Source organism: Lathamus discolor, chromosome 4, assembly GCF_037157495.1.
Source record: "Lathamus discolor isolate bLatDis1 chromosome 4, bLatDis1.hap1, whole genome shotgun sequence".
In the NCBI taxonomy this organism is placed as follows: Eukaryota; Metazoa; Chordata; class Aves; order Psittaciformes; family Psittacidae; genus Lathamus; species Lathamus discolor.
In genome coordinates, this window is record NC_088887.1 from 72,924,243 (window position 1) to 72,945,395 (window position 21,153).

Here is a 21,153-nt window from a genome sequence, read left to right on the forward strand (position 1 = left end):
ACATTAGCAGCAGAATAATGAATAAGTCTATTTGGAAATAGGTGTTCGGGTTTTTTTTACTATTAGCATTTTTTACTGACAGACCTGTTTCTCCATCTCCTATTTGTCCTTATCATTCTGAAATTTTGCAATCCTAAAACATGCTGGCAAAGCATGTGACAATCATGCACCCTCTTAGAAAGGATTCTGGCTATTGTAGCCTCACATCAAAAGGGTAAAACAAAGAACAAATAATTTTGTAGCATAACTTCATCATCCGCCATGGTTACTTAGAATGTGTCATTAGAGATGCCTCTCACTTGGGTTTCTGCTACTGACATTCTTGTTTTGAGATGTCATTTCTCTGCTTTTCTCACTTGAACTATCTATTTCAAGTGCCTCAATGGTTTTTTTTATTTATTTTTTTATATTGTTTTTTTAAGATCTGGAGCCATCCTGATTTCCTCTGCTTTCTGCTGCAGTTATTGTACCAGACAGTCCCCACTTAGATGACACTAGCACTAAGCCTGGCAGTGTTTGGCTTTAGAAGTCAGCACTCTGCAGTACTGAGGTCCTGCTGAAGCTAGAAACAGCTTATGTGCAGAAACCCTCTGTTATACCACACTTGCAAATCCTGTCATCGTTGACACTTTTCAAAGTAGTCTTTCTAACTGTGTACACTGAGAACCTCTTTACCTATTGCTTCCTACTGTTTATACTAGATTAACACATCATATTTTCTTTATTGCCTTGCTTCATGGTAACAGAAAACAAATGCTTTCTTCTATGTCAACTATAACTTATGGCTATTTTCAGTTGCGTTTGGCCGAATTCCTGTCTAGCTTGATCTCACAGGGACCCAAATACTTTTTACTTCTCCTGTATTGAGAGGTTGCCTTCTGTGTGTCAGCTTGTACCTGCCTGTGCCAGATTTGGCAGCCTGGGTGCTAAATGCTCCTTAAAGATCAGTTGTTTTAGTTCACTGATGACAGTTTGCTGCAGGTAATATTTATGGTACAATAACACATTTAAATACTTAGGATTTAATTTTCTTCATGAAGTCAGTGTGCTACTGGCAGAGTAACTTGGGTTGCTGAACCTGACAAGTGTTCCTTCATTCTCTCTTCTTTCTGCTCTTGCTCTCCCTAACAGGATTTTGTGAAAGCACCATCTGACACTTCTAATTAAAGGTTTTCTGAGACTTACCTGATTATGCTCTCCTTCATGTTTCATGAGTCCAGACGTCACTTAGCATCTCATAAGTTGAGGAATCTGCTTGTAGTTACTTCCATTGCTGCCTGAGAGATCAAAGGGCACAGCTACTTCTGGCAGTCTCAGTGTAATTGATGCTCAAAGGCATCAGAAGTTGGGTCACAAGTCCACTTCAGAGTGCTACTTCAAACAGCTCCTTTACCAAAAAATGTTTGCATCCTGGAAAGAAGTGTGAGCTGAAGTTCCACTTGCATGTTTACCCAATGCTCTGATATTCAAGGTTTAGAGCAAAGATGCTGTAGCTTATGACTGATGTTTCCAAGAAGAATCACAGATCATGTAGGAAGGAAGACTATTTAGAGTTCTGAATAGTGTGAATGTGCATACAGGCAAACATTTAAGCACAAGACAGCTATCTAACACTAAATAGAAATGTTTGAAATTTGTTGTCTATATGCATGTTCAGCAAATAGACACTTTTTTTTGTCCAGCTTACTCTAGCTCCAGGGGACTTTATGGCACAAAACAATGAGATGCCATACACTGCATTTTATGTCAAGGTGGTTATGTCTATAAAATCCTTTGCATGTGGTGGAATGCAAAGGCATTTCATGAAGAAGCTGAGTGGTTAGTAATACGCTGTCTCCAGTTTCCGTCATTAGGTAGTTAGGGATTTTAGTTCATTCTGTTTTTTACCATATTAGTTTGTTGTTTTGCAGTAACTACTGTAACTGGTATTGCACTTATCAAGTGTAATCAACCTGTATGTTTTTGTGGAACTTCTGTTTGCTAAATGTCTGCATTGGTGGAGAAAATAGCAAACTATACCGGAGTGTCAGTGTCTGGTTGCTGTGGTGTACACATTACATAGAATGCATTTCAATGGAAAAGTACAAATAGCTACTTCTAAAATGCTTTGAATAAAACTTATTTTTTATCCCTAATTTACCTGAATGTAGAAAATATTTACTATTTATGTTGGAAACTATTCTCGGTTGCTTCCCGTGCAGTATTTCTTTGGGGAGCAGTGCGAGCAGTGTGTAAGTCTTTTTGGAAGAAGACTTGCCCTAAATTTTATCATTGCAGAACTTGTGATTTAAATGCCATTGTTTTAAGGGAGTAACGGTATTACTGCTTTCTTTTAGAGCCTTCACGCTATGGAAGGCCATGTGATGATAGCGTTTCTGCCAACTGTTCTAAACCAGTTGTTCCGAGTTCTCACTAGAGCAACTCAAGAGGAAGTTGCAGTCAATGTGACAAGGTAAAGAATTTTCAGTGCTTTGTAGAGTTTTAAGTGGTGACTGGGTTATCACACAAATCTATAACTGAGTAGCATTTTTACTGTTGCTATCATAGCTTTTTTGTAGGCTTATTTGGTTTCTGACTTCTGTTTAGGGTCATTATCCATATTGTTGCTCAGTGTCATGAAGAAGGCTTGGATAGCTACTTGAGATCTTATGTCAAGGTAGGTAAAAGTAATTTAAGTGTTTCCTTTTTCTGTTTCTCTAAAAAGAGTAAATTTAGTTGCATCTGTTTTATTTCAATTCTGGTTTTCCTCCCTAAGTATGGCTATAAAGCTGAACCCTATGTTGCTTCTGAATATAAGACAGTGCATGAAGAGCTGACAAAGTCCATGACAACGATTTTAAAGCCATCTGCTGACTTTCTTACAAGCAACAAGCTACTTAAGGTATATATTGAACCATACTTTGTGTTCTTACCTGGTCATAACTGAAGAATAACTGCATTGAACTAGTAGTTGAATGCATGTGGCGATTTTACAGAATGTTTTCTTTTCTCTGCAGTATTCATGGTTTTTCTTTGAAGTTCTGATAAAGTCAATGGCTCAGCATTTGATAGAAAACTCTAAAGTGAAGGTATGTCAACTTTTGCAAGAAAATGTTATTCTAAATAAAATTTGTGTAGTCTCTGCTTTCTCTAATCACATATTTTTATTGCATATTAGAAGAAAAAGTTTTTTATATTGGTTATGATTTATATGTAATGATTTGTAAGAAAGAGGAGGAAAGAGCAAAGCAGCAGGAGAAAGCAATTGAAATATTAGACAGGAAAACCAGAGGGCTAGATTCAGCATTACTGTAAAAGGTTAGAAACCCCTTAAAATCCATACAGCAGAGCTCTCTGTGTAAATCTGCAGATTCTAGTGAGATCTCTTAATAGTTACGGTACTGTGAGGCTGGAAGCAATAGATAACACTGTGCACTTTAATGTAAGCATTACTCAGAAATATGTGGGCTTTGTCCTGAGCAGCACAATAGCTGCGATATAAAATGACTCTGAGAACAGTGAATTGCACACTTTGTAGAAATGGGAAGAATTCTAATTAATTAATTTTAAACAATCAGAATAGAATAAGGAAAAAAATCTGTTACACACACAACTATTTTTCCCGTTCCTCTGGAATGCAGGAGAAGCTCAGTTTGCCAGGCTCCTCATTTAGTACCAAAATCAGTTGTGTATTTTAAGCTAAACCTCCCCCCGCCTCAGTCTGCCCAGCTGTGTTCTATTCTGACTTTGTTTTCTGTGAGTAGCTAAAATAAGCAAAGAATGTCTGACTCCATCCTGTTATTTTGCATTTGAAGAGGGGAGCTTGTGAAGGGCAGATGTGAGGGGAGTTTGTGAGGGGCAGGCATGAGGGGTGCTTGTGAGTGGAGGTCGTGAGGGGCACTTGTGAGGGGAGCTCATGAGGGGCCTTTGTGAGGGGAGAAGAGGGCTGGACATGACAGTTGAGAGGGGATCATGAAAGGAGAGCAGGGCGGCCATGGGCCGTGAGGGTGGCCAGAAGGGCCACCCATCTTAAGGGGAGGTAAGGGGGGTGGCTGTGAGGGGTAGAGGAAGCAGCTATACAGAGTAGGCCACTATGGGAGGTAAATGAGGGATGGCTGTGAGTGGAGATCATGAGGGGAGATGTTGAGGGGAGATGAGGTGTGATGATGAGTGACTCTGAGTGGAGGACATGAGGGGCAGCCATGAGAGGAAATCAGTTTGCCCTTAGCAATATGGTTTAGTGGTGGACTTGGCAGTCCTGAGGTAATGGTTGGACTCAATGATCTTAGAGGTCTTTTCCAACCTAGTTAATTCAGTGTTTCTGATTCTGTGATTCAAACTTTTGCTTGTGGCATTGTGAGATGCTGGCTGTTGTATTGACGTTTCATATAAGGAAAAAGATTTGTCTCCATTTAAATATAGTCACAGAATGGTCTGGGTGGGGAGGGATCTTAAAGATCACGTAGTTCCAACCCCCCTGCCATGGGCAGGGACACCTTCCACTAGACCAGGTTGCTCAAAGCGCCATCCAGCCTGGCCTTGAACACTGCCAGGGATGGGGCAGCCACAGCTTCTCTGGGCAACCTGTGCCAATGTCTCACCAGCCCTCACAGTAGAGAACTTCTACCCAATATCTAATCTAAATCCATCTTTCGGTCTAAAGCAGTTCATACCATCTGTTTGAATAATTCAGGGTTTTTAAACTTAAATTTCTGTTATTGATTTGATGTTCCTTGAGCAAAGAGTTTGCACTTCTGGTCAGTCTGTGAACAGAGTATTTCTTATTTCACACGACTATTTTGATCTTCTAATCAGTTAAATTATTACTGAAAAACACTGACAGAATTTCTGTTGGTTCTAGAACTTACCTGACATTTTTGGCAGTACTTTTTATTTTACAGTATTCAGTTCTCTGAGAAGGATACAGTTTTTCCAATAACAGAATGTGGTGCTTCTGGGCAAGGTTCACATTGTGTATGTGAAACTTTTATAGCTCAAGGAAGATTTCTCTTGGATTTGGTAGGTGACGCTCTGAAAACAACAACATGCTGGTTTTGCTTGGCTAAACAAAGTTTATATAATTTTTCTGGTTTTAACAAACTTACAGAAGTCCTCACAAGTTAGGAAACAGTGTATTGGTTTAAAAAAGAACTTCAAAGAAGCCACTAACTTGCTGTCATGCAAACCCATTTCCTTAATGTAATTATTACTTCCTTACAATAGGAATTGTATTTTTAAATTGAGATCAGAAGATGGATTAAAAAAGCACAGCAGAATATAACATTTTTAAAGCATGAACCTGTAAGCAAACAAAAAACGAATGCAGTTTACTTTTCAGAATAGCTCCACCAGTGTTCGTGTTTTCAGTATTCTTGCCGATGTAATTTACATCTCTTGTTTAGTATGGCATGCTACCATTGGGGAGCATTCACATTATTACTAGCTCTTAATATATATTTTTTCCATTTTTTTATAGTTATTTCTTTCCTCTACAAGTGCTCCGCTGACTCATTTGCTCAGAGCTAGTGTGTCTTTACTGACCCATGTAATTCTAATAATAAATTGATATTTGGAAAGCCCCAGCACATACATACAAGGAACAAGACTTTCATTTTAGGGAAAAGGAAGTTGATAAGGGAATAATGTGTCAGTTACAGGTGCCTGAGACTGATTTTATTACCTGATGTTACAGAATTACGGTGTGAATTGGGATAGGCATAACCATGATTATTACTCAGGAAGACCTCCGTCTCTTTATGTCTAGGTGACCTAAGTAACTATAAGGGAAGGCACTGAATATTTTCTTTTTTCAGTAGTAAGAACCAGTAGCTGAATTCCAATGGCCTCAGGTTTGCTGTACTTGAAAGATTAAGCAGTTCATTTTGTGTTTTACTGTATGCTATAAATTACATGCTATGGTCTTTTGTGGTCTTCTGAGATAGATTCCTAAGGGTTGTTATAACTATGCCTGGGTTTTTCATTAAAATGTACCAAAAGATGTAGGCAGGAGACAAATCAGTGTATGTTTATATTTCTGAAGATTGGTCTAGGAATTATGACAGTATTTAAGTGGCATTGTGCATCCACTTGTTGCATCAAATTTAGTCTATTATTTGGGTTTACATGATCATATAAAATTTGAAAAATTTGGTCATTTTAAGTAATCTTTCCACCATACAAAATTTTTTAGGTAGGTTAAAAATTTATATTTCATTTTAATTGCATAGTTGTAAACACACATTTTGTAGAAAGTACCAATTGGGAGTTTCAGGTTAATATTTTTTTTGTTTTTTAACAGTATCTTCAAAAGCAACTCCCAAATACGAGAAATTCTTTTAACAGGCACCATTAGATTCTAGTATTTTGCTGCCTGTCACCTTGAGTTGCTGTTTTTTGTCATTCTTCCTTGCAATAACATGAAGTAAGGATCATAGCTTACAAACTACTGAAGTGATTTTTGTTGTTGCCTCCACATTTCATGTTAAAAAAGACATCTCCAGTTTTAGAACTAACCTCATTGTCATCTTACCTGTGACATGAAAGAAATACGAGCAGGGCTTTCCTCTTTTTTGCATGTATCCTTGTTCCTGAGCATCGCTTCTTGGTTTACATGCCCTTTGAATATCAAATGAAGTGCTTGGTAGCTTTTTTCTGTCTTACTGGGTGAAGTAGTAAATGGAACACGCATTCACGCATTTCCTACTTAGGATATGTGATTAAAAGATGATTTTCTGGGTGCAGCAAAATTATTTCTATAGCAAGAATTTTGTAATATTTTAAAAAGTATTTAATTACTGTCCAACAAAGACTTAAGTTACAAGAATATGACAGGACACTGACTGGCATACCCACTTAACAGAATTTTTAATTTTTAATTGTTATGTCATTAATGAAATACTAATGACATATGTTGATATTTATACAAGGATCTTTTTCAGTCTTAACATCTATTTTTTGAAAAATAGAACTAGAGATTTTGGAGCACAGTTCAAACACAGACAGCAAATGATATAATCATAGCAAGGTCTTGACAATGACTTGTTCTGCCTAGGAATATTGCATTCAGTACTGTTCAAAAAATTATTAAGTAACAAAGTATTCAGAGAACTTGGATGTTTTGATTTTCAGTTTTTAGAAAGAAAAGACATAGTGACTGTACAGTTGAAACAGCTCTTGTCAGCATCAAGTTCTTGAGCTTCGTATCACCTGTCATTAAGTCCCTTCAGCCAGAAACCAGAATCTTTATTAAAGATTGTAAGATATAGATAAATGTAAGAGGCTCTGCAGTGCCAAAAAGTTGAAGATAATATAGATGGTGTGTGGAAAGGAAGAATTGTGAATCTTCTAAGCCAACTGGCGAACTACCAAAAAGCAAGGGAAAACAGTTCTAATTGTGGAAAATTAAAACCATATAGAAAGTAAGATTCTGAACCTTGGGGTTTGGGGTTTGGTTTTGGGTGTTTTTTTTTTTTGTTTTGGTTGTTGTTTTTGGGTTTTTTTGGGTTACTATATGTGAAGTAGATGGTATCTGCTTTGGAAAGGAAAATAGGTAATGTGGAAGGTTTCCCTTTTATTCGTAGCTTCTGTCATCAAGTTTACTGCAGTCTAGAAAAATATTAATGTGTTGCACTTAGCTTTTATATATGTGTTTTTGTATAGTATTCAAAGGCTGCTTTGGTTGAATTTTAATTACAGATGTCAATGCAGGTAGTAATATTGTCTTTTAACTCAATGCTCTTTTTCCCCCTTCAGTCTAGAAAGTTTAGGAAAATCTCATATTTAAAGGAAATGTTACTTTAAATGACAAATGAGAAAAATTGAAGACTCATTGTTTCCCCTCTCCCTGTCAGGGTATCTGTGTCTAATCTAAATGAAATTTTCTGATCTATTTTAGTGTTATAAACCATATTAAATATTGTATCTGAATTTGTTTCTAGCTGTTGCGAAACCAGAGATTTTCAGCTTCCTTTCACCATGCAGTTGAAACGGTTGTTAATATGCTGATGCCACACATCACTCAGAAGTACAGAGACAATCCAGAGGCTTCAAAGAATGCAAACCATAGCCTTGCTACCTTTATAAAAGTAGGTACACAAGCGACTTAGTCTCTCTGGTTACTTTTTTCAATAATACTACTTCTTCATGGATTTTAAAGAATCTTAAACCCAACTCATGTAAAACTGAATACACATAATTCTTTCTAAATATAATTTTATGTCCAAGTTAAAATGCACTGAATTATAATTTGCGTCTTCTATAATCAAGAAGACCATTGTTCAGAAGTTTGATAGTTTTAAAAATGAACTTATTTTATCAAAAAGTGAATTTCGGGGTATTTTTCTTTAGAATTATCATCTAGGTTATCTTCTCGAGTAATGACTTATTTGCATGTATTTTATATAGACAGACTTGCAGTGTCTTTCCTTTTTAAGCCAATAAGATCCAGTAGGGAGAAAAAAGGATGGGAAATATTTTCTTTTAAGAAGCTGCTAGTGGTATGGCATTTTTGTTTCTGTCAAGATAGAGGCATTTTCATGAAAATCCTTTTCATTTGCAATTTGTTTACATTCTGCTGTCTTAAGGGAAAAAATTGTATTTATATATGTATAAATTTGTTTAGCTTCCTTGTTTTATTGTTTTTTATTTTCAAACTGAAATACCAATAATATGTTTAGAAGATAAACTTATTGAATACAAAAATGTAATTACTGAGCACTGCAACAGTACTAAATCAATTGTATCTTGGTTTTGCTTGGTTTTCTCAGAGGTGTTTTACTTTTATGGATAGAGGCTTTGTTTTCAAGCAGATCAATAACTACATCAGCTGCTTTGCCCCAGGAGATCCAAAGGTACTTAGTGTTTTTAAACAAACTATTTTTAGGAGTTGCCTCTTGATGCATGTGGATAGAGTACTGCATTAAGGCTTCAGACTTCTTCCCAGTTACGTTAGAAATCCGTGTACTGTGCCTAGAGTGTGGGGTTTTTCCATCAAATCACTTTTCATATTTTGGTTTCCATCCTCAGATGCAACTTTACCACCCTAGACTGTGTGTACTGTGAAAGGGGGGAGGGTGTGCAACAGTAAGCAGAACTTTTGAACATGAATGTGAGAAAGGCTAAAGTTGGAAGAGTTGATACCTGCTAAGTTTCTGTACATTTACTGTAGTGGTGAAAGCATGTACCAGGTATTCAAAGACTTTCTTCTGTGGGTTCAAACTTTTCTTTCATCAATACATAACATCTTAGTAAACTTAAATAACTTCAGACAATGGGAATAGTAAATAGAAGTATATTGAGTTGTCAAGTATGAACTGTGCTGGAATTATTTTATACTGACATGTCGAACTTTGAGAGTTCTATATCCCTCATACCACAAGGCTGAGGGAAATCACGCTTTTGTGTTAAAAAGCTGTTTTTAATGTGTTATTCCAATCACTGCATAAGATATTTAATTTATACCTTGAATTCTTTTTGCAGACTCTTTTTGAATTCAAATTTGAATTTCTCCGTGTAGTCTGTAATCATGAGCACTATATACCTTTGAATCTACCAATGCCATTTGGAAAAGGCAGAGTTCAGAGATACCAAGGTAAATTCTTCTTCTGTAGTATATGGTACATTTCTCAATTGCCACCTTTTTGTTATTATACTTGTAGATATTGTAACTTCAGGTCTGTGAGATGTTGGAAACCTTGAAATTGTTAAATTGAAACCTAAAGTTGTAATAATTTCATTTAAATTTAAAGGAATAGTTTAGGTAGCAGAGTAATCTAGCCAAAGAATCTAGTCATTGAAGGATATGTTGAACTACATCCTTGACTCTGCCTCCCTTTTCTGCTGTGATTGTTTGCTTTTTTACATGAGTTAGCTTTTTAATTCACTAGCTGCAGAAGCCTGCAACACTCCCATAGGTGTGCAGTGTGAGGTTTGGTATAGTTTTTAGTTCTTCTTTCATATAACTATTCAAATGAAAAGGGACTTCAGAAGGTCTGTAGTGCAACCTCCTGCTCGGGTCACATCAGGCCTTCCCTTCTCCAGCTGGAACAAGCTCAGTTGCCTCAGTTTCTCTTGGCAGGACATGTGCTCTAACCCTTTAACTACCTTGGTGGTCCTTTGCTGAGCTCCTTCAATACAGGTTAGTCAAGCATGGTTTACCCTGGGCAAATCTATCCTGGCTGTTTGTGGTCACACTCTTCCTCTTTACTTGTTAAAAAATGGCTTACAAGAGGACTTGCTCCATGGACCAAAGTGAAGCCTGTAGTTCCCTGAATTCTTCTTGCCCTTTTTTGAAGATACGTGCAATGTCTACCTTCAGTCATCACAGTGTCCCAATTATGTTATACTCCTGATCGCTGTGGCCTAACAAAGGTGAAAGTGAGTGGTCTTCCAGTGTTACCAGATAGCACTCTCAGTATCTCATCTGGTGCTGTGGATTTGCATGACTGGAGGTCTTGCAAGAGATCCCTGACCTGGTGCTCATCCACTGTGGATAATTCTATTTCTTGAAGTTGGTCACTAGACTCTTAAGGCCTGAGTACCGTATTAGTGAAGGATAAGGTAATGAAGGTATGCAGCACTTCAGCCTTATCCAAGTCCACTGTCTTACCACAGTCCCCATTCAGTAAATATCCCATGTTTTCCTTATTCAGGCTTTTAATGCTAATGTAATGGTAGAAGCTGTTCTTGTTTCCTTTGATGTCCATTATAAGTTTCATCTATAGCTGAGCTTTGGCTTCTCTGACACTGTCCCTGCATAGGACAACGCTTCTATACCTGGTTAATGCTTCTGTGTTCCTCCTGTTGCTTGCTCTCGCTTCCACCTCATGTGATTTTTTTTTTTATTTATTTATTTTATTCTTTTTTTCCCCACTGGAGCTCAGTCAGGAATTCCCTCTTTAGCCCAGCTGGGCTCCTGGTACTTCTAGCTTTGTGCCAAAACAAATAGTATATTAACTATTGCATTTGTGGCTGTGAAGACTTTAATTTCTTCCAGGCATTGAACTATAGCAGACATCAGTGAGCAGAGATGAGGAAGGTGCTTTTAGAGGTGCAAGTAAACGTGCCTAACATTTATAGTATTGTAGATTATGTTATTTTTTTCTGAAGTATTTATTCAGTAGACTGCTGGCTTAGTGAAGTTGAATATAACTAATTAATGCTTTCACCATGATTTTCACCAAGATTTGGGACTAAGAGCTGGATAGCTGCATAGAACTTGTTTCTGTCTGTCTTTTTCAGCTTTTAGGAGTGTCTTTAATAATTGTGGCATTAAGTATCTTTGATTCACTGCATGAGTATTTCTGTAGAAAAGGAACTATGAGTAGAAAAGAGCAAAGCTAGAGAAAATAGTGTTTCTGATTACACAATAAAGAACAGTTTAAAATGCTGCTCCCTGGTGAACTAGGAGTTCAACCAGAAAAGGAAACCTTTATCAGGAGTGCTTCTGGCTCTGTTTTGCTCTCTCAGTCAGAAGAGATCTTGGATCAAGTGGTTGGCTCTAAAGTGCATCCTGTAGAATGTCTGTGCTGTCTTACTTATTTTTCTTTCTGATTTAACGGATTCCGTTGCTGCAAGAGTTCTTTGAAAAATGAAAGTGCTTTGAGATTAGAATCTGTTTTTTGATTACTGCATTAGACAATGGCAGTGAATGAGAAACTCTTGAATACCTCCTCAGCTGAAATTTGAAACTCATATGCATTCTAATAAATAAGGCCTTCAAGCTGAAGTTGCTGTTAAGCTGTCATATATCCAGTACATAAATGAGCTGTATTATGTTATTACACAAAACCAGATTTCTAAAAGTGAGCAGTTTGACTTTGTTGTGTCAAATGTGCTGGGGTTTTGTGTGTGTCTACGTAATATCTAAATACTTTATGGGCCTTAGTAAAGATTTACAGCTAATTACAGGTAGAAATACTTTATAAAATAAAATTATATTGCAGTGGTTTAAACACAAATGTTAAAATATTCTTTAATTACAATTCTATTGCAATTAATGCTGAATATATAAGTATTTCTGCAAAATACAGTATTCTTGTAGCAAATTTGCTGACTATATTATAATGCAGGTCAAATTTGCATAGATTCATATTAGTTATCGTGTTTAAATATTAATGTGTACTTTTGTGTTCTGATATATTGAGAAGAAATGGCTTAATTTGGACACCTTTGTTGCAAATGCAGTTTCTTCATTACACTTCTATACACTGCAAGTTTTGGGGGGCAGTTTTTTTAAAGAATATCATTTAACAAAGATCACAGCTTTATAGTCTATGTTCACAACAGATACATGTGTAAGATAACCAAGAAGGAACCTAAAACTGCAGTACAGAATCTAAAACTTAATCCATGTTTCACTTGCAGTCCTTCAAATTTACTAACCTGGGACTGAACCACAGACTATCTAAATTTTATTTCCATCATACAACTAAATTCCTGAAAGATGGGCAGTGCAAAACCTTTATTCACTGGGTGTGTTTTTAGTGCCTGAATATAGATATAAAATTTGAATTTGGAGCTATTAAGATGCTGGTCCAGGTAAATTTAAAAGGAACACTTCTGAGTATTGGGCAGTGTTTAAAATATTTTTTTTAATACTTTTTAATACTTATACTTCTCTCGAGCGTCTTTTGATTGAATATACATTACATCATCGTTGTCTGTTTAATAAATGCATCATTACAGTGAATTGGGCCAGGGATATATGAATAACTGTGATTACATATTATTGTCAGTAATGTTGGAAACATTTTACTTCAGCCTTAAGTTAACTGATAAATTGATTTAAATAATACCATTCCTTACATTGAACTTGCACTTTACTTCTAGACCTCCACCTGGACTATTCATTAACAGATGAGTTCTGTAAAAATCACTTCTTAGTGGGACTGCTTCTAAGGGAGGTGGGCAACGCATTACAAGAGTTCAGAGACGTGCGGCAGATTGCTATTAGTGTGCTCAAGAATTTGATGATAAAACATTCTTTTGATGATAGATATGCCTCCAGGGTAAGTGGATTACTGTGCTATTTCTGTGCAGACCGTCATGAAAATAAATATGAAAATTGTATCAAAATGAATTTGCAAATCACATATTTTTACCAAAAGAAAGCACAAAGCACCTGTGAACATAATTACGTGTGTTTATTACATTTTAGCACAATGTAATCTAACTGCTGTTCTTAAAGTAATCAGAGTTTTACAAATTTTTTTAGATCTTTTATTTTCATTAGACGCTAGGTCTTAATATTTGGCAGCTGTCCTTTCATCATCTATTATTCATAAAATGAGTATAAGAAAGCTACAAGTCATGGTAGTAAATGTTGAGTAATTTTTTTTTTATTTTTATTTTTTTTAACATGGGTTGTGCTGTGGAGAAGCTCTTTCAATGGAAGATATCATTAATTTATCAAGCTAACTTAATATTAATTTACTTGGCAAGGCCTTAACTAAAATCACATTATTTTTTAGCTAAAATCACATTAATTTAGAGGGGTTTTTCTGCATTATGTTGAAACTGTTAATTTACTGACCTTTTGTATATTAGACTGAAATACAGTGGTGATCACTGCTTTTGCTGTTTGTGAACATATTGAATGTGGGGTCTGGTTTGGTGATTATTTCTTAAATGCTCTCTCTTTTTTTTGTAATATAGGGTTGAATAGCTTTAAAAAAATCATGAGTAAAAAATAAATCTGTAATTGTTAATGAACTGTTAAACTCTATTTAGAGCCACCAAGCAAGAATAGCCACTATGTATTTGCCGCTGTTTGGACTGCTCATAGAAAATGTTCAGCGGATCAATGTTAAAGATGTGTGTCCATTTCCTGTTAACCCTTCCAGCAATGTAAGTGACCATTTCTGTTTGATAGCTTGAATTATTTTCGTTGTAACTTACGGGCAATGCATGTATGAAGCACTGCATACTTTTGTATGAAACACAGAGTTTCATAAGCTTCAGAATTCTGTGAGTTTTTTCTCCCTGCTTTTTCTGAGCTTAAAAGCTTAGTTAACCTTTATGATTTTGGCTGCAGTTTCTCTTGTCCAGCTAAGTTATGCCTAACATGATAATCAGCTAGTTTAGTCCTACATACAGGTTCCAGTGTCCTTGTTAATCTCTGCTTAAACCTCTTAAGATTTCTGGAGAGCGCTAGGGCACATAGATTGCCACAGCATCATTCTAATGCCACATGGTTATACTGCTATGTAGCATCATGCTTTTTCGGCATCTCTGGTGCATGTGCCTCTGTTTCAGTACAAACTGTAGACCACACAAAACTGGACCTGCTTCATCTTTTTGAGTGCTAAGAAGAGCAGACAAAGAAGCTGAAGAAATAGTGTATTTTAAATAAAAAATATCAGTTGTTTCTGCAGTTTAATGGCCTTCCAATTGTATCCATTACCCATTTTTGGTACAATTTCTGTGAGAAGAGTTTTCATGAAATTGTCTGGTTTTCACTAAAAAATTACGCATCCCTTGGGTCTGCCTGCCAGTTTGGGTCAACAGTTACCTCTGTTCTTGTAGATCCTGGCATATTTAATAGAAATCCAAATTTAAGAAAGAAATATGTAACAAATACTGCTCTAGAAAATTAAGCATGTCATAGTCACTAAGTCCGTAATATTGGAAAACAGTAATCACATTTTCCTTTCTTTTCCAAACAGAGCGCAAAGGACGAAGGCCTTAATTTGCCAACTGCAAGTCAGCTAGTAACACCGCAAAAATCAGGGAACACATTGGATAACAATCTTCCTAAGGATCTATTTGGTGTTATCTCTGGCATTGGTAAGCACTTAAAAATAAAATTTCATTTGTTACCAGAAATAATTGTTCTGTCTCCAATTTTGATTGCTTTCACATAATACTTGAATATTACTGATGCTTTCATTAACAGAACCCTAATGCAATCAGGTGTTCAGTGTGGGTCAGAATTGATGGTCTGCACATGAAATCTTTCATTTGAGAATTTTTTTGTTTTGCTTTTGTATTTGAAACTAAAGCTATTTCCTGCAAGATGCTGCTTTTTCCCCTTTCAAAGGTGATATTTCCTGTCTTGCTGCAGAGAAATGGGAGACAAGACTAGCCTTAAGTAATTTATGGCAGAAGTGTCATAATCCACAATTTTATACAGGATGTTAAAGACCACCTCTAAGTGGAGTGCTGCTGCTTCACATGTGTGGGCACCCTCCAGTCCTTTGTTTTAGTGTGTTTTACTGTTTCTGATGTTTGCTGTGATTACTTGTGTCACTTACTAGTCAGAAAAAAAAATAAAAAGAAAAAATCTCCTTCCGCATTTTTAATATTTTTAATATACATGCTTTGTCATGTAAGTGTGTATTGCTACATCTGGCTTTTACATCTGTGTGTATGTATTTGTACAGAAGTCTGTGTGTATATATGCAGTTGGGCTTTTTGTCAGAGATAGGCACTAGATTAAGTGGATTAAGTGTATGCATACATACTTTGCTGAAACTATAGAATAAGTTTGTCTTCCTTAAAAGTAAATGGAATTAATTATTTGCCTTCTTAAAAAATACATACATATATGGTGGCTTTAGAAGTCTGACTAAACAATGGTGTTACTTTTTTCAGTATATGTATTGTTTCAGATTTTTATATTGTTTGGAATTTTTGTTGTAGCTTCCCCATACACTGCATCAACGCCAAATGTTAATAGTGTGAGAAGTGCTGACTCAAGAGGCTCTCTTATAAGTACGGACTCAGGAAACAGTCTCCCAGACAGACAAAGCGACAAGAGCAATTCTCTTGACAAGGTAAAAAAAAAAACCAAAACAAAACAAGAAACCCTAAGTGCATTCCTGAAACTTTATCTTAATTCTCATAGGAGTTAATTTCCCCAATCTCCATTGGGAATGAGCTTTCTAGAGTAACTGTAGAGCAGTATTTTACATAAGTTGCTCTTTTGCGAAATTATTATAGTATGAACTCTTTTTGCGTTGCATTTAAGCTGTTTTGCGGAAAATACAAGATTTTCGATGTAGAGACATACTGAGCAGTTGGGGGTTTTGTCAGAGAAAGGCACTAGATTAAGTGTATCGAGTTGCACTGGGGAGAATTGAACTCCAGTTAGGATAGCTGGTTTGGTTTTGTGGAGACCTTCACTCCATCCTGTTCTATACAAGCTACGTGTAGCTTTTTTAAGATGTTGAAAGAAGAGTTGCTGTGCTTTCTCTAGGTAATTTATTTTGTGTTAGTTTAACTTTTCTAAATCATTTCATTTCAAAGCTGTTACAAATTAGGAGCTCTGGCTGCAGTAGCTATGAGGTATTCAGTCATGTCTTTCTAGAGCTTGTGTTGATACTGATCACATTTAATTTTCTTAGATCTTGTTGTGCAAGTCACAACATGTTAACTTTTTCCCCTTGACTCTGACATGCCTTCGTGTGGCAGAGAGAGAAGCTTCTCAGAAGGCACTCTGCTCATGCTATGCGCCCTAATGGAGAAGAAGAAGAAAATTCTCACCCTGCAAAGAAAAACCGTGTTACTATGGATTTTTCACTTCTGACAATTCCAGCTTTGCCAGAGAACATTTTGCATGCTGCTTTCTCTCTTCAATTACAAGAAGTATTTGGTTTTTGTGCTTGGCATAGTTAAGCTTTTGAGTGAAGTGTGTGATCAGTAGTTTTGCCACTTCTTTGCAACAGTTGAATCTCAAGCCAAACATGTACAATGTAACCATGTTAAATACCTTTAAATGACAAACGTGGAATGGTTCCTTTACATGATTTAATTTCAGCACAAAAATTCAATCAGCTTAAGTAGCAGCAGAATTTGAGTCTTAGGGTCTTTAATATAAACAGAACTAGAAAATCTTCTCTGACATTGACAGAATAAATAAAGCAATATTTTGTGCATACACTGTTGCTAAATGGCAATGCTGTCATCTATTACTTAGTTGTCATGTTGTTATTTACTAATGTGTAGTGTTTTTACCAAGTAGAAGGGTTTTCAAAGGCATCATCATCCTTTGAAAATTCTACTCTGGTCTGCCGATTTTGGCAGTACAGGATTTATGTTTTGCATGCTCTTAATATTTTCCCTGAATAATACTTAATCCTGGCTTCTTATTTGTTGCTTCTCAAACTTTCTTTCTGGTAGATCAGTTGTTGAGTGCACGTTATCTTTGAGTTTTTTGCTCATTGCTTGATATCATACTGAAGAGCCATGTTTTTGTTCTAATTTTCTTTCAGAATAACCTGTAAACTATTCTTGTGAAATCAAAATTGGCTGGAAGTATATCAGTTTCTATTTTAATATGTGCATACTTTATAGGGTTTTGACATAATTTTGAACTAAGCTTGGGGGTAGCTATAGTCCTAGTTTTATCCATATATATATGCTCAACTATTTCAGAGAGAATATTATCTAGCACTCTGGACTGTATCTGAAAGTCTAGGAAACGCAAATTCTGTTTCTACTCTGCCACCCATTAATTGCCTGCTCTATTTCAGTATACATAAAGCTGTATAGTAGCACCTCCTTGTTCAGCAGAGATACGTCAAAGATAACAGTTTGCAAGGTCATTAGAATCTGCAATAATCAGGCTTATATAGATGTCTGTTGTCTCCCAAATTACAGTAAGTTTTTGCTAGGTTTTTGAGGTACTGGCACTTCTCATTTTGTTTGTGAAGCCAAGTGCTTTTCTCCCTGGAGACTACTTTTAAATTCTGATATGAAGGATTTCTTCTAAAACTTCTGTGTGTCCTTAAAATGGTCATGGAGCCAATATGATCCAGCATTCTTGCAGAAACCAGAGTTGCATTGACTTAGCAGAAGACTTGTAAAAAATGTCCTGTTCATTTTCCATTTCCTTAAGTGGCCTCATATTGGGAGTGAGAATCAGGCACTAAAAAGGGCATAATTTATGCTTTAAGCAAACATTTATATAGTATATCAGTGAAAGCCTCAGACTGAGGATTTTGTAACACCTGACTGTGTGGAAATTACTCTTTTGCAGATAAAGAGAAGTCTCTGCCTGAAGTTCAAGGGCTTGGGGTTTTTTTTCTTGTATGTTTGTTTTGTTGTTTGTTGGTTTTTTTGTGGCACACATTTTTGAAAGATCAGTTATGAGTTGGTTTTTTTTCTTTTTGGACAGACTTCAGTATTGAGCGTTGCTGATTAACTTCCCACACGTGTAGGAATTGTATAAATGAATCAGGGAGAAGGATTTAAAAAAAAACCCCAAACAACAAAATAACGACTTAATTTAATTATTAGTAATTTTGAGGCAAGGGCAAGTTACTTACCCGTAGCTAATCTTCCAGAATGCAGATTCTTAGCATTCATGTATATTTTCCTTTAGGTTCTTACATCTTTAGATGGAAAGAATTTTGTAGAGGCAGGTCTGTCTCCAATCCAGCATAAAGTCTCTTCAAAAGCCAAGGAGCATATGTGTATCATCTAACAGCAGCATTTATTTTCAGAAGGGGCATGCCTGATCTCTGCAATGTGGGTATCTATGTATAATTAACTTGATATTAATCATTAGGTGACTTTTCCTCTTACTCCTCCCTCTGGCGGGGGGGAGGGGGGAGCAAAAGAATCATACAAAGAAGGAAATAAAAATAAACAAAGGTAAAGAGGCCTGATTTGGTATACTTCATGTGTGTAATGTGTGTTTTAGTGACCTGTCTCTACATGAAACATTTTTGTCTCCATTCTGAGATCCTTTTTCTGTTGCAGGAATTAATAAAGCAATTTAAAATGTTGTAGTTTCTTATCAGTTTAAGAACTCTTCAACCAAAATATATCTCTTTTCTTGTCAGAATCATCAGAGCAGCACTTTAGGAAGTTCTGTAGTTCGATATGACAAACTTGACCAAGCAGAGATCAAAAGTCTGCTTATGTGTTTCCTTCATATTTTAAGAAGTATGTCAGAAGGTATGTAATTCCACGTGTTTTCATAATTTTGAAATCATGTATTGGATTTATGGCTGTGATTTTAATACTTTTTCAAAATCAGCAGAATTTTTTGGGTTTAGGTGCTGTGTTGTTCTGTGTTTTACAAATATCTGTGATTGATCAAATTAAACTTGAATGAAACCTTGTAAGCATTAAATACTTATTATTTCTTCAAAGCGTGAGGCTAACTAAAGGACTTGTTAAGAAATTGACTATTTGTGTTTGACTGTACAGTCCAATCTGGAAAATGGAGGTGAAGAATAGTTCATTAGTCACTAGAATAGTCTTGGACTAATTCATTCCTTCCATTCCCTGTATGACAGGGAACCAAATTATTTGATCACTGTGTGTATTTCAGTTTCTGGAATGGGGATATTAATGCTTCTTCATTCTCCTGGGATGTTTGTGAGATGATCCATACTATCCTGGAGAAGGTTTACTATGATCATAGAACTCAATCATCCCTATCCATGATCCTTAAAAAAGAGGGCAAGTCTCGTTTGGTGAAAGCATTGTATTTTTCAGTTTGTGCTAAACATATCAGAAGTAGTTGATTTGTTTCTGTGCCTATTTTGATAATAATTTCTAAATATCAAGTTTGTGGGGTACTTTAATTTAGTACCCCACTTTATCAAGAATGAGAATTGAAAGGTTCATTTAATACCCAGTTGCACCATTACATTTTCATGTAATTACATCAATATTACTTTATGTATTTTAATTGCAAAGAATAATAAAAAATATAATTTTCACTATTTTACACTTTGGAATATATAAAAATTGGTAAGAATTTCTAGGAAATCCAAGTTAAAATTTACATAAGCACAGTGGAGGTTTTTTGGACTCAATACTGCTGGGAAAGAACAAGTGTCAAATCAACTTTGCCACACACCTTTGTAATAATTTTGAATTTGTTAGCTAATTTTGAATGTTTTTGGTGAAAGAGACTAGGTTTTGGCTGTGTAACTACAAGCTTTGTAAGAAATAGTCGCTCTTTAAATCTGTGCAAGTAAAGAAAATCTGAAACCTGCACTGAAAATGCATCCATAATAAAACATCATAAATGAAAAAGAAGAAATAAATTCTTTTAAAAGATGTTGAGACCTATATATAAAGCAAGTTACAGGACTAACACAGTATTCTGTAGTTTTACAGGTTTAGAACATTGGAGTGTCTCTAGTGACTACACAATTATTACTAATTGGAATATGAAATTGTATGGGAACATTATGGGTTAATTAAAAGCTTTTTGTAGAAACTCATTTGAAGAATTGATACATTCATTCGTATAATGAGCTTCAAGAAAAAATTTAAATTGTGATAATTACCTTTGCCCCACAAGCCATTTTTAGATTTTCTGAATCCTCATTATCTGAAAACTAAGAACTTAAGATTTTTCTGTGCTTGCTGCCTTTGTCTTATTTTTAATATTTTTCATTTTCCTAGATGCATTGTTTACGTATTGGAACAAGGCTACAAAATCTGAACTGATGGACTTTTTCACGATTACAGAGTAAGAGTTTTGTTGAGCTTGTCATAAAATCACACATTTCATTATGTTGTTAAAAACATGAGTCGGGATAGAAATGTGTATTATTATATACATTTTTGTTTGTTTAAAAAAAATCATGCCATCTTGGTCTGTTTAGCAGTCCTCAACTTGAGGTGCACAATTGCACATCTGTCCAATTGCATGATAGTTTCTGGAATTAGGCTAAACAGAAGTGATCTTAGGAAGTTCCTAAACAGTGAGTAGAGCTCAGAATATTGCTATGCTCATAGAATAGAAGAGGAACCAACTGTCTTGTTCCCTGTCTGCCACAAAAAGCATCTGGTAACGTGAACTGGATGAAATTATATGGTTGCATATCAAAACTAGTTGAATTGCATAACTTCAGAACTGGAGGGATATGAACCATCCTCCTAGCATTCCCCTTGTGTCCTCTGCCATTCTGTAAAGAAAAAGATACGGGATGAGTCCAGTATTTGTTATCAATGGCAGCACTCCATCCCTGTGCACACTTAACTTGTTTCTTCGTGGAAATCAACTGATACATAAGTAAAAAGTGAAGAAGGCAGTGTTTGCTTAAAGTTGTGCACTACAGAAGCCCTTAACGCTTACCTTGCTTGCTTATAGAATCATAGAATAGTTAGGGTTGGAAAGGACCATAAGATCATCTAGTTCCAACCCCCTGCCATGGGCAGGGACACCACACACTAAGCCGTGTCACCCAGGGCTCTGTCCAGCCTAGC

The 21,153-nt window shown here is 35.9% G+C and overlaps 1 protein-coding gene across 7 annotated transcripts in view; it reads left to right on the forward strand.

Annotated features, from left to right (window-relative positions):
- Window positions 1-21,153, forward strand: part of DOCK9 (dedicator of cytokinesis 9) — a 115,974-nt gene that overhangs the window by 68,176 nt on the left and 26,645 nt on the right. For all 7 annotated transcript variants that reach the window (XM_065678017.1, XM_065678018.1, XM_065678019.1 and 4 more), the window contains exons 24-36: window positions 2,337-2,452; window positions 2,587-2,656; window positions 2,756-2,881; window positions 2,997-3,068; window positions 7,917-8,063; window positions 8,745-8,828; window positions 9,457-9,568; window positions 12,808-12,986; window positions 13,708-13,824; window positions 14,643-14,763; window positions 15,619-15,752; window positions 18,765-18,879; window positions 20,347-20,413. In XM_065678017.1, the coding sequence (XP_065534089.1) occupies window positions 2,337-2,452; window positions 2,587-2,656; window positions 2,756-2,881; window positions 2,997-3,068; window positions 7,917-8,063; window positions 8,745-8,828; window positions 9,457-9,568; window positions 12,808-12,986; window positions 13,708-13,824; window positions 14,643-14,763; window positions 15,619-15,752; window positions 18,765-18,879; window positions 20,347-20,413 (1,460 nt within the window). The remainder of the gene's footprint in view (window positions 1-2,336; window positions 2,453-2,586; window positions 2,657-2,755; window positions 2,882-2,996; window positions 3,069-7,916; window positions 8,064-8,744; window positions 8,829-9,456; window positions 9,569-12,807; window positions 12,987-13,707; window positions 13,825-14,642; window positions 14,764-15,618; window positions 15,753-18,764; window positions 18,880-20,346; window positions 20,414-21,153) is intronic.